General features: G+C 38.6%; 1 protein-coding gene across 1 annotated transcript in view; it reads left to right on the top strand.

Annotated features, from left to right (window-relative positions):
- The window catches only part of Pth2r (parathyroid hormone 2 receptor), a 72,487-nt gene that overhangs the window by 16,310 nt on the left and 42,341 nt on the right, over window positions 1-13,836 (top strand). The window contains exons 3-5 of the mRNA XM_059278505.1: window positions 10,578-10,688; window positions 10,804-10,919; window positions 13,654-13,751. Coding sequence (XP_059134488.1) covers window positions 10,578-10,688; window positions 10,804-10,919; window positions 13,654-13,751 — 325 coding nt within the window. The remainder of the gene's footprint in view (window positions 1-10,577; window positions 10,689-10,803; window positions 10,920-13,653; window positions 13,752-13,836) is intronic.

Below are 13,836 nucleotides of genomic sequence, written 5' to 3'. Positions count from 1 at the left end.
TAGGGCTTGATTTCCTTGAGCCCCCTGCGTCCCAGCTAGCTGGATGGAACAATGTCCTGAAAGCCATACTTCAGTTTGCGGATGAGAATCTGCTTATACTGGTTTGAAATGTTCAAAAATTGTGACTGATTTTTCCATTTGTTATGATCAGAGGCTGTTGTTTGCATGATGGTGACTTGTCGAAGTGTGCTGAGACTTAATGGCTTTTACTGTAGCCAGTCTTCATGAACAGTCTATGTGGTTTTCAAACGAATGTATGTGCTCCACTGTTTTATAGAATCTACCAGGTTAAGCTCACCAGTTATGATGTTCATATATTCTGTACTCAGAATGATCACTTGACCTATTATTTCTTTTTCTTTTCTTTTCTTTCTTTTTCTTTTCTTTTCTTTTCTTTTCTCTTTTCTTTCTTTCTTTCTTTCTTTCTTTCTTTCTTTCTTTCTTTTTTTCTTTCTCTCTCTCTCTCTCTCTCTCTCTCTCTCTCTCTCTCTTTCTTTCTTTCTTTCTTTCTTTTATTTTTTTGAGACAGGCTTTGGAACCTTTCCTGGAACTCACTCTGTAGCCCAGCCTGGCCTCGAACTCACAGAGATCTGCCTGACTCTGCCTTCTGAGTGCTGGGATTAAAGGCATGCACCTTTTTGACCTATTATTTATTAAGATACAAATTTTTATAATAGCATGCTGGCGAATTTTTCATTGAACAGTTCATTGGATGTTTTTCACCTCCTAGACTTTGAAACTATATGATTAAATATATGCAAGTTCAGAAATTTATTTTCCAGTGATTAAGCATCTTATCAATATAAAGAAGGCTTCTATAACTCTAGAGATACTTTTGATTGAAATATTAAAATTATATATACTAAATGATCACATTAAAAAGTTAATTAACCAACACCAATCTATTTCTTGCTTTGTTAGTTAAGTGTAATTTTTCCAATCTTTTAAAAATGTTTTAAATGTGATATAATATACACAATTTTAAACTTACTATTTTGTCTACATCTACATTTACTGTTCAAGTATTAAGTATATCCACATTATTATTTACCCAATCTCCAGAAAATTTTCATCTTGAAAATTTATAATAATTAATATATTTTAAACAAGCACTTATATTTTCCTGTTATTTTATTAAACTTTCAATCCCCTTAAATCTTAGGAATATCTTTTTTTGTTTTGTTTTATTTTGAGACAGGATACATAGCCAGGAACTCACTCTGTAGACCAGGCAGTCCTCGAATTTACAGAGATCTGCTTTTCTCTGCCTCCCAAGTGCTGGGATTAGAGGCGTGTACCACCATATCCAATTAGGAACATTTCATGTAAACACTTCACACACCAATTTTTGCTTAGTTATTCTGATAATCTTTGTGTATTAAATAAATAGTTTAGTTTGGTTATCTTAATTTTGAGTGCAAATGTGCAACATTTGAATTTAAGTCTACTGTCTTATTTGGACTCTTTCTGGGTCCCTTCCGTTTCCCCCTCTCTAATCTTTTTAATTAATTGAAACACTTTTGCTTATTTTTTTTTTAATTAGATATATTTATTTCATGTGTATGAGTATTTTACCTGCATGGATGTGTATGTCATCACATATGTGCCTGGTGCCTGGGGAGTTCGGAAGAGGGCATCAGGTCACCTGGAATAGAAGTTAGAGATGATTGTGAGCCACCACATGGGTGCTGGGAACTGACCACTGAGCCATCTCTCTGGCTCCCCTTCTGTGTATTTTCTTCTACTCTGTTCCAACCTCAATAGCTAATTGGCAGGATACTAAATTCCTTTAGTGGTTACCATAGAATTAGAAAGTATATATTTAATTTAGAAAGTTAAGCCAGGTGGTACTGGCACACACCTTTAATCCCAGTACTTAGGAGTCAGAGGCAGGAGGATCTCTGTGAGTTTGAAGCTAGTCTGATCTACAGAGTGAGTTCCAAGACAGCCAGGGCTACACAGAGAAATCCTGGCTTGAAAAAACAAAAAACAAAACAAAACAAAAAAATTAGTTTAAAGTTTATCACTATTTCTTCTTTCCATATAACAAAAGCAGACTTGGGTACTTTAATTGTTTCTAGATTATAAGTTATTGTCACATAGGATTTTAGTTTCACCTTAATTTTATGTTAATTTCCCCCCTCTTCTTCAAATATGTCTTTCATTCCTTTTTATATTTATTTACATTGGAATGTGCTCATTGTGCTATGAGTTTTTGTTGGCTTGGAGGTGACTTTTCTAATTGCAGTCTTAATACACTTTTGGACCTATGATTCTTGGTTGAGATGTATCTGTTAGTGTCTGAACATATCATTTCATATTTTATCCTAGATGCTGTTACTACTGTTGCTGAGTCAGTTTTCAGTCTTTGTTGGTAATCTGTTTCTCTCTGGCTCTTTTTAAGAGCTCCCCTCTGACTTTTATGTTTTCAGTTTCACTCTGTATCCAGGCAGAAAGCCACTGGATTTTCTGCACCTGAGGATCTGCATTTACGAAGGATTCTTCAGGGTTTTGCAGTGTCTCCCCACAAGGTTTGGTCCTGATCTGGTAGCACTATTTTGATAGGTTTTGGAAACTTGAGGTGAGCTTAGCAGAGGCAGCAGGTCATTAGGGGTGTTCCTTCTGATTCCCCCCTCTCTCTTTCCACACTCCTCCTTCTCTCTACCCCTCTCCCTTTCCTTTTTCTACCTCCTTCCTCTCTCCACCCCCTCTATGAGGTAAATATTCTTTACTTGTTCACTCAGCCATGAGGTTGTGCTTCACCATGAACCTAGAATCAACAGAGCAAAGGATTTCAGACTAGAACCCCTGAAGCCATGGGCCCAAATAAATCTGTCTTTATCCATCCCGGCACTCTTAGGCATTTTGTCAAAGCAATGAAAAAACTATCATAGATGTATTTGGTGAGGGGAATGTTACCGGTCTTTGAAAAATTTCCCTCCTCCATTCTGTGTAGTATCACTTGGAACTTCTTGTAGATAAACATGACAGCTTCTCATACTACCTCTCTGGCTTTATGTCTTGTTTATAGTCTTTTTTTTTTTTTTTTTTAGTTTCCCTGTGCTGTCTTGGTAATTTCTTTAATGTATTTTCTAGTTCCCCAATTCACTGTCTAGTATTGTGTGATAGTTATTTCATGCATTTATTAATTACTTTGAGCTTTTAAAAAGTTCTGAATCCTTAATAAACCTACTTTTAAGTCATTTGCTCTTTTGATATTCTTTGCATTTCTTCTTGTTTTCTTAGACGTGCATTTCATATTCTGTGTTTGTTAATTTGTATACCTACAGACTTTGCTGGTGAACCAGGGCTACTACAGTGGTGCTTTATTTCCTTATGTGCCATATGAGATATGATGAAGGATTCAAGGTCTTGATTTTTTTTTTCCGTACAAGACTCCTACAGGAACTATTGACTTGACTTTAGCTTAAATTCAACTTAGACAATGTATTGAGTGTGGGCTTGAAGTTACAAAATTTTAGATAGGAATTTTTCCACTCACCGTTTCTTATTTCAGCTCTAAATCTAGGTGAGTTTGAACCTATCTCTTCTGAGAATGATGGTTTTGTTTTACATTCACTCACTGGTTTGGGGACTTCTTTTGAGGACACTGATTTTAGAGTAGGATTGCCAATATAATTTTATAACCTTATTATGTCCTGGGCTTATCTTTCATTACTAAAGTGTAATCAAAACCCAAGAGGTTAGTGGGAGTTTCTGAGATAAGACCCTAAATACAGTGATTGATGTCCCTATAGAATAATTTCTGGCCTCTTATTTATTCCTTTTACTTTATGGTCCATGTTACAGGAGAAAGTAATTTTTATATTAACTTGGTTTTAATATGTGTCTTCCAAGAGAAGTAAGTTTTCTGAAATGCCACTCTAAGAGAATCTCAAAGGACACTCTAAATTTACCTTTAAAGCACATTCAGATATACAAATCTATGAGCAAGAAATAGCATGTGAAAGAACTTGGACAAATGATTATTGATATCCATGAAGGGCAAAGGAACTGTTTTCAATGATGTTACAGTGAATGTTGAGTTGTAATATCTTAGAGATCACCCTGTCTACCACTGTCCTCTGCATCTCTCCAGAAGTTATATATTATTGTATGTCTTCAGTGGTAACCACTGAAAACTATGGATAAGATGCTATTCTTTGCCCTGTGCACTTGATGGTTTTATGGGAGTGGTAGACATCCTTCAGGATGGTGCATAATTTTGACAGCAGAGATATTCACAACCATGGAAACACTGCAAACATCTCAATCAGTGAGGGGTCAGGGAAAGTTTCCTGGGTGCCTAATCATCACGTTTTAAAATTAAAGGGGGAGGAGTTAGGTGGATAGAGCAAGAAATCAATCAATCAATCAAACACACAAGCATTCAGGAAGAGGGCTAGGGCAGCAAAGGCGAGTAAGTATAAATCAGTAACAGACTGTAGGAACATCAAACGGAAGAATAAATTATCTGGATATACTGACTTGTGCAGCACCTGACATTTGGGAATATGTGCATATGTGCATGAATAACAGTAAAGAAGAGGACTCATGCTTTCAAGTCCTTCTTCATACAGAAATAATATAGAATTAAATGTGGTCAAACATTGGCCTACTTTTCAAGGAAAATGTTTAATTATATGTAAATTAAGTGGGACATTCTGTACTTGTTGTTAAAGACTAGATTGACATTTTGAATTTGCTAGCTAACTTAAGAAATTTTCATGGCAAATGATCTTCAAGTTGAGGCAGATATAAAAATATTTAGAAAGGGGCTGCGATGCTGCATACAACCATTGCAAAATGATAGCAAAAAATAAGTTAACTGAAGTAATTATATGATGCCAATTAATCTCAAGTCCATGTTATAACTATATAGTATTCTTTTTATTTCTGAAAAAAAATTGAGACTAGAGAGATGGCTCAGAGGTTAAAAGCATTGGCTGCTCTTTTTTTTTTTTTTTTTTTTTTTAGGTTTTTTGAGACAGGGTTTCTCTGTGTAGCGTTGCGCCTTTCCTGGAACTCACTTGGTAGCCCAGGCTGGCCTCGAACTCACAGAGATCCGCCTGGCTCTGCCTCCCGAGTGCTGGGATTAAAGGCGTGCGCCACCACCGCCCGGCTGCATTGGCTGCTCTTGCAGAGAACCTGGGTTCAATTCCCAGCAACCACATGATGGCTCACAACTATCTGTAACCCTAGTTCCAAGGGTCTGATGTCTCTTCTTACCTCCTCAGGCTCTGCACTCCTGTAGTCAAATTCATGCAGTCAGTCAGTCAGACAGACAGACAGACACATACAATTAAATAACTAAACCTTTAAAAAATTATAATAAGAACATGAAAATTTCCCAATGTTTATGAAAGTTGTAAATACAGATACTTAGTCATAAAATTATTGAAGATTTAAAAACAAAAAAAATGAAAGTTTCATGTAGATGGTTGTTTTTTACTCTTTACTCTTTGATCTTTTGGGGCTCATCAGTATCTAGCTCCCAAATAAATCACACACAAAGGCTTATTCTTTTTTTCTTTTCTTTTTTTTTTTTTGAGACAAGGTTTCTCATTGTAGCTTTGGAGCCTGTCCTGGAGCTCACTCTGTAGACCAGGCTGGCCTCAAACTTATAGAGATCCACTTGCCTCTGCCTCCCAAGTGCTGGGATTAAAGGCACTTATTCTTCATATAAATGCCTGGCTTTAGCTTGGCTTGTTTCTTGCCAGTTTTTTCTTTTTTTTTTTTTTTTTTTTTTTGGTTTTTCAAGACAGGGTTTCTCTGTGTAGCTTTGCGCCTTTCCTGGAATTCACTTTGGAGACCAGGCTGGCCTTGAACTCACAGAGATCCGCCTGGCTCTGCCTCCCGAGTGCTGGGATTAAAGGCGTGCGCCACCACCGCCCGGCGCCAGTTTTTTCTTAACTTCAAATTATCCCATCTATATTTTGCCTCTGGGCTTTTTCCTTTTCTTACTTTTGTACAGCTTACTTTCACTCTTACTCCATGGTTGGCTGTGTGGCTGTGTGGCTGTGTGGCTGTGTGGCTGGCCCCTAGTGTCCTCTTCCTTCCTTTCTCGTTCCTTCTTCTCTCTTCTTTTTCTCCCATATTTCTCCTTCTGTTTATTCTCTCTGCCTGCCAGCCCCACCTATTCTTTCTCCTGCCTAGCTATTGGCCCTTCAGCTCTCTATTAGACCATCAGGTGTTTAGACAGGCAAAGTAACACAGCTTCACAGAGTTAAACAAATGCAACATAAAAGAATGCAACACATCTTTGCATCATTAAACACATGTTCCATAGCATGAACAGATGTAACACATCTTAGAATAATGTTCTACAGTTTTATTCCTTCCAATTCTTCTTCCAAGTATGGTATGATTTTGTTATGAGTAACTCAAGAGCTAACAGGATAAAAGCTAGATTTTCTAAATTTTAGACCATTCTGTGTAAATATGGCTGAACAAGCTTCAGTAATAATTAGTTTTGCTTGGAATACAGACAGGAGTCAGAGTTATAATTAGTGGTGTTAATTTATAAAAAGGACTGTAATGAGCCATTAGTAGTCAGTTTTGTGCCAAATAATGGAAGTATTTCTCACTTGACGACCAAAGAGAAGATGTTAATTAAGAGCCCCACGTTGTATGTTTGAGGTCCAGGCTTCCCAGTCTTTACAACCTTTTGTGAATATTTATCATTCTTATTGTTAAAGAGCTACCAGACACATTAACATGTCCTATAAAAACATTGTTTTGAAGGCTGTTGGTGTTCTGAATTTGGGAGTGAGGTCTATGGCTGTGTTTGTTCACGTGTGGGGTGGCATCTTGTAGAAACCAGAAAACTGTCCCAGAACCTAAGAAACAAGTTCCTTTTCATGGTCATCTTAGTAACGAGTAATTGTAGGATATACTGACCCTTAGGTTTTTACATTTATACGAAGATTTTAATTCATTGTGTGACTCACTCCCAAACATAGAACATGACATTGCAGCATGCATTTTCCAGACAGGAAAACAAGACCATTCTTTCAGGTTTAGTTTGTGTTGTTTGTGAAGTATGTATTGATTGGATAGTAGTGTTAACCTTCTGAAACAATAACAAATAACTTGGATAAATAAGCTTCTACAAAATATAATGTTTATTTTGGTTCACAGTTTTGGTTTTTATTTTATGACTGGTTGCCTCTGTTGCTTTGGGCCCATGGCAGGATAACATGGCAGAAACATATTACAGAGCAAAGCTATTCAGCTCCTGGAAAGAGGAGGGAAGGGACCCTACTGTCTCTTCCAGGGAACACGCCCCATCACCAGAAGATGCATCACTGGGCCTCACACATTAAAGTTCCTACCACCTTCCAACAGCACAAGCTGTGACTAAGCTTTTAACCCATGGACTTTGTGGGGCCTTTAAGACCTAGACTTTAGCAATAGTCCAGATATAAAAAGACGCATGACTTATGAACAACAAAGTAAATGGGCAGGAAGTAAATGGGTATGGAATTCTAGCACATTGTAAAAGAAATTGATGGGTGAGATTGAGCCGTTAGTCATGGTGAGCAACAAGAAAAGCAAAGGCCCACCACCACATCCAGCAACAGCAGCAGCAAAAGCAAAAGAAGATGCTGATGGTCCATCAGAAGCAAGAGGCAGTGGGATGAACTCCAGGGTTGCCTGTGGTGTCTGAAGTCGGGCTGTGATTGTGTGAGGGAAGTGAGGCCGTTTCCAGGAAAATGTTCTCTTCTGTGAGAACAGTGTGGGTGAATGAAGACATTTTTTTTTCTTATTCCCTTCAGCAAGACACAAAACAGATCAAATGTTTGTTTCTAGGTGACAAGGGACACTGAGAATTAATTCCAGGTTGATGCTGAATTATTTTTGGGGATATCAGTGTCTGTATGAGGTTCTATTGGGCTGACTTTCAAACCAAATGGTTTGACATGATGAGTGTTAGCTAGTACCTGTGGTGGCAGAATAAGGAAGGAGTCCCTAAAGACAGCTATGGCTCTACACAGTGTTATGCCCATGTGTGCTATGCTCATAGTCAAAAGAGACTTTGTAGATGGACTTAGGCTTACGTACATTGAAATGTGGAAGCTGTTCTGGGTTACCTGGGTTTACACAGTATAACCATCTAGGTCTTGAAAACTGGAAGAGGAAGAGGAAGAATGAGTTGAGTTGTAAGCAAAGGAGAGCAGAGAGGGACTGGAAATCCCAGAAAGATCCACTCTGTGCTGCCTACTCTGAAGATGGATGAAGGATGTCAGGAGCCAATCACGTGAACTGTTTTCAGAAGTTGGGCAGGTGCACTGCTAATGGCCAGAAAGAAATCCGTTTCCCAGTGGAGGCACCAAACCCTGCCCACTACTGAAATGAGCAGGGAGATATATGCGCACCTTCAGAGTCTTCAGAAGGGAACACAGCCCTGTCAGCCCTTGGTTTTGGCCGTGTGAGTTCATAAGCAAAGGCCCTACAGAGGCAGAGTTCTGGCCCTGTTTAAAACTGTGAAATTTGTCATAGAAAACGAATGCGGCACTCTGGGCAAGTGTCTTTGTTGGGGGCATGGGGGTGTGACGTGGCGGACGAGCTTTCTTCTTGGCAGTTCAGTATATGACCAAAGGAAAGGAGCCCTGGAGAGCGCGGCATTGAGGGTGAGCAGTTGCTAAACTCCACTAAGTGTCAGGGGCTGTGCTCGGAGCATGGCTAATGCACGAAACAAAAACAGACCCTGGGTTTCTTCAATCCTGAGACTCAAGAAAACAATAGGAAAAAAAAAAAAACCCTCCACATAATACTGGGAGATGATGGGAACTGGGGAGAATGACATCGGGAGGAGAGGGAGGGGTGAATTGGGATGCAACTTCAGATCGGGAGTGTTTACTCTGAAGTTGACATTTGAGAAAAAGTCTGGAGGAGGGAAGGGAACCAGTACTGAGGTGTTCAGGAGGAACAACACTGAAATCCATGAAGAGCCGGCTGAGCTCTACCTGATCAAGTCAGTGACACATCCTTAGGGTCTTCAGACCTGACCAGGAAGTAGGCTGTGACTCAGAGGGAGGTGGGGGCAGGGGACTTTGGGAGGATTTGGGAGCTAATGTGGTAAGAGTGAATGTGTCCTTGGTGTTTGAATTGGGTAAGAGAACACCCAGGCACACAGCAGGTAACAGGAAGTAGCTTTATTTGCTAAACAGGAAGTAAGGACAAGAGAAGCCAAGGATTCATCATGGGCCTGTGGCTTGTGGCTTAGACTTGGGAACTTTCTGGGGTGTATGGACTCTCTACTGCAGATCTACCATTTCCTAGACATGGAATGACCCTGGAAAGCTTCCTACCCTGGGACATACAAAGCAGGGAGCACACACTGTGTTGCAGGAACTTCATGTGTCTGAGAAAGACTTGAACACAGCCTGCCCTTGTCTAGCTAGACTTCCTCTCTATCCTAACATGTTGCGTTACTATCCACAGTTGATCATGAGAGGCACAAGCACACTGGTGGGGAGAGCTGTAGAAAACTGTCCTGGGGAGAGGCTTAGGGGTGGGGAGAGAAAGAGGAGGAGGAAGGAGAAGAGGAGAAAGAGAAGGAGGAGGAAGAAGAAAACCGGAGGGAATGTGCAGTAAGAATGACCTGCTGGAAACTCATCCAGTAACACTAGCTAGAGGTGTGATGGACTTGGAGGCTGTAACAATGATGAGACTGCATTCATCTTGAGAAGTGTAGAGGGGGCCGGAGAGATGGCTCAGTGGTTAAGAGCACTGACTGCTCTTCCAAAGGACCTGGGTTCAATTCCAAGCACCCACCTGGCAGCTCACAACTGTCTGTAACTCTGGTTCCAGGAGATCTGACACCTTCACAGAGATAAACACACAGGCAAAACACCAACACACATAAAATAAAAATAAATAAATCATTAAAAAAAATAAAAGAGAAGTGTAGAGCTATGACAGCTGTGTCTGAAGTGAGCTTGAGATTCATACTTACTGGTAAAAGAACCTGACTCTTGAGTCATTTTTGTGAATCATGTTCTTCAACAGCAGTTTTTAAAAATCTAAGGTAAATTTTGTAGCTACTACCAGGACAGTTGGACGAAATATGCCACAGCGGTTCACAGTGATCCCAATGTTTCTTATACATTAATTGTCGCTTTTACAGAGGCTATACTGGAAGGATTTAGATACTTTAATTTATTGATTAGATACTTTAATGATTTAGATACTTTAATCAAAGACTCCTGCTAATGTGCCCAGATTGACACATTTGCAGACATTTGCATCTCATCTCTTCTGCCTTAGTTTCCAAATTTACCTGTTTGTTTTACATTTTACCCCAGGGACTGAGCTGAAGTTTCCTGTGTTGGAAGCATTTGTTTAACATTGTTCATTATTTTCTTTTTTCTTTTTCTTTTTTCTTTTTTTTGGTTTTTCGAGACAGGGTTTCTCTGTGTAGCTTTGCGCCTTTCCTGGAACTCACTTGGTAGCCCAGGCTGGCCTCGAACTCACAGAGATCCACCTGGCTCTGCCTCCCGAGTGCTGGGATTAAAGGCGTGTGCCACCACCGCCCGGCTAACATTGTTTTCTTGATTTCTGTTTCTTATCAGAAGGCAATTGCTTCCCAGAATGGGATGGACTCATTTGTTGGCCGAGAGGAACAGTGGGGAAAATGGCAGCTGTGCCATGCCCTCCTTATATTTATGACTTCAATCATAAAGGTATTGAACTTTTCTGAGTTGATTGATTGCCAACAGACATTTACTCTTTTCTTTGATGTTTAATAAGAGACATTCAGGGGACTGTGTAATCTCAGCGTCTTTCATGTCTTTCCAGGAGTTGCTTTCCGGCACTGTACCCCCAATGGAACGTGGGATTTTATTCATAGCTCAAATAAAACATGGGCTAATTATTCAGACTGCTTTCTGCAGCCAGATATCAGCATAGGAAAGGTAATGACATTTCTATGTTTGCGACTCTCCAAGGAAAAGCAGAACAATGTTTTTACAGTTTTTGCTTGTCAATCATTATATACAAAATCCTTTTTATTCAATGATACAAAGATCATGAAAGATAAAAATATTGGTTGAATCCTTTCAAATGCAGCTGAACCTTTCTCCTATTTTCTTTACGTTAGAGTTATCGGGCTGAGATACATACACACACACACATGCACACTATTATATTACATTGTTATGTTATATTATTCTATATTATAATATATATATACAAATAGGTAGTGAGAAACATGATTCATTCTTAATTACCTATGAATGCCAAATCTCATCTCACTGTGTTTCTGAAGGATCTTTTCATTTTAGTGAATGACACATTTAGTGTGTTCCATCTCAGAAGATTGCAATTGATGATTTCATCTTAAGTGACGAATCAGAGTTGCAGCATAATACTGACCAAGGTTCACCATATAGGTCTTCCAGTACAATATCTTCATTTCATGGATATGAGTCAACTGTGAACCAGGGAAACAGTGTGAGCTCATGAAACAGTTTGCTGATGGCAGGATCGAAGGCTAAACTCTGGCATCCCAGTTTCCTATTGGAGTGGTTTGGTGTTCCCACCATATGTAAATGTGAAAAAGTTATCCAGTGGTTTAAAACTCACAGTTGAATTCCAATCACATAGACCTGTTGAGCAAAAGTGTGTGATGACACATGACCATGAAGCTGGGAATGAGTGTAGTTAAGCTGATGTACAAGAGCTGTTCGGAGGACCATAGAACAGGCAATCGCATAGTAGCTCTGTTTGGAGGGAGAAATGTAGAAGGAAGTGTGGTGGTTTGAAAGAAAGAAAATGGCCCCTAAAGGGAGTGGCACCATTGGGAGGTGTGGCTTTGTTGGAGGAAGTGTGTCACTGTGGAGGTGGGCAGAACAAAGAGGCAACATACTGAGCAGGAGAGCATACACAAGAACTGTAAGAATGTATTCATCCAGCATCCATCCATGGTGCAGCAAACTTCTAATTCCATCATGTGCAGGTAAGGATTGTGAGTTCAAAGCCAGCCTGGCCTATGTAGTGAAGACTCCCCTCCCCACCCAAAGGATATATCAGAATATGTAAGGAATAAGGACAACTCAATATAAGAAATAAAGCAATTATTTTGCAGGCTAAGGATGTAAATGGACATTCAAAAGACAACAAGCAATAGATAATACATATTCTATAGGCTATCTTTCAAACATTGAATTAAATTGACAGTTATAGAATATTCAGTAATTCAAAAGTCACATCTTTTAGAGCACACATCAAAGTTTTATCAAGATAGAATTTACACTAGTCTAAAAATAACTCTCCATAAGTGCCTTGACTGAAATTCCAAATATGGTCTCTGACTATAAAATGATTAATTAAAAATTAAAATAAGTACATAAACAATTTACAAACAATTGAAAATTACATGACTCAGGGAAAGTTCAAACCCAATAAATAAAAGTCTGAAGTACCATAAATTATGTGAAATACCAAATGTGAACCTAGAAAGAAAGTTATAATGTTGAAGGATTAATTAGAAAGTAAGATCATTGAAAATTTGAAGTTATTCTGTGCAGGAGTACAGCTTCTACATTCAGCCGGGTAATGTGATACCTAAAACAAACATTGACAATAATATACAAAATAATAAAATAGAATTCTAAAGATGTCAAACAACACACAAGTTAGAAGTTTTTTTTAAAACAAAAAAAACACAACAGAAAAAAATGATACTGTATAAAATACATTCTAAATATGCAAATCAACTGGTTGAATCTGTTAAAATCTGATCAAACTGTATAGTATTGATAAAGAACTCACTCAATCATGATAACATATATGATATGAACATACCATGGATACTACTCAGCAATTAAAAAAAATAGTGATGGATGTGACAACTTGGATGGCTCTCAAGGACTCTTCAGTAAATCTTTTAATGTCTCAGTTGGTTTACATGAAATGAAAATTGTGTCATGGAAAACAGATTCAAAGTTGCCAGGTGCTGGATGCTGGGGAAGAAGGAGGTAGACATGGCTGCATATGAGCAGTATAGTAGATCTTTACACTGGTGGATGACTTCTGTGTCTTGATTTTGGTGGTAGTCATAACAATTTTCATGTGTGATACAATTACACAGCTATATCAGTCAGTATATTGCAACAATGTTGAATTTTTGGTTTATATATCCTAGTATAATTATGTTAGATGTAACCGTTAAAGGACAATGGATGGAGGGCACATGAAACACCACTTATTATATTTTCCATATTCTGTGATTCTATCATTTTAAATAAAAAATTTAACAGAAAATGAAGTATAAATACATGTAACAGTATCGAAGATTATCAAAAGCTGTTTGTTCTCAAAAAAGCACACATTTTATAGCTTTTAAGTCTTAAGAACAGTCTGGAAGAATATGAAGTGTGTGAACAGAGAAAGCTAATTTGTGGTGACAAAAAATTGGAATAGCAGTTGTGTGTGGGTGGACAATGGGTGGCTTTTTGACTAGTAAGGGGCACAAATGAACTTGGTGTGTCAAAACCTGTCAAGCACAGTGCCTTAGACTTGTCCACTTCATAGCATGTAAATTACAGTCCATAAAGGCTAGCAAGAACCAGAGACAATATTCCAAAAATGATGTAATTGTTTTGAACCATTTTCTTCTACATATGATGACTGTCTCTTCCCCTACAGCAAGAGTTCTTTGAAAGCCTCTACATCCTGTACACTGTTGGCTACTCTATCTCTTTTGGCTCCTTGGCTGTGGCCATTCTCATCATTGGCTACTTCAGGTGAGTAGCTCCAAATTACTTTTCTCCCAAAGGGACTGTTCTAATGCCTATCTGTAGAAGACATCCAATGCATACAATCTGTGTT

Source organism: Peromyscus eremicus, chromosome 13, assembly GCF_949786415.1.
Source record: "Peromyscus eremicus chromosome 13, PerEre_H2_v1, whole genome shotgun sequence".
Taxonomy (NCBI): domain Eukaryota; kingdom Metazoa; phylum Chordata; class Mammalia; order Rodentia; family Cricetidae; genus Peromyscus; species Peromyscus eremicus.
This window is presented reverse-complemented; position numbering and strand designations above follow the sequence as displayed.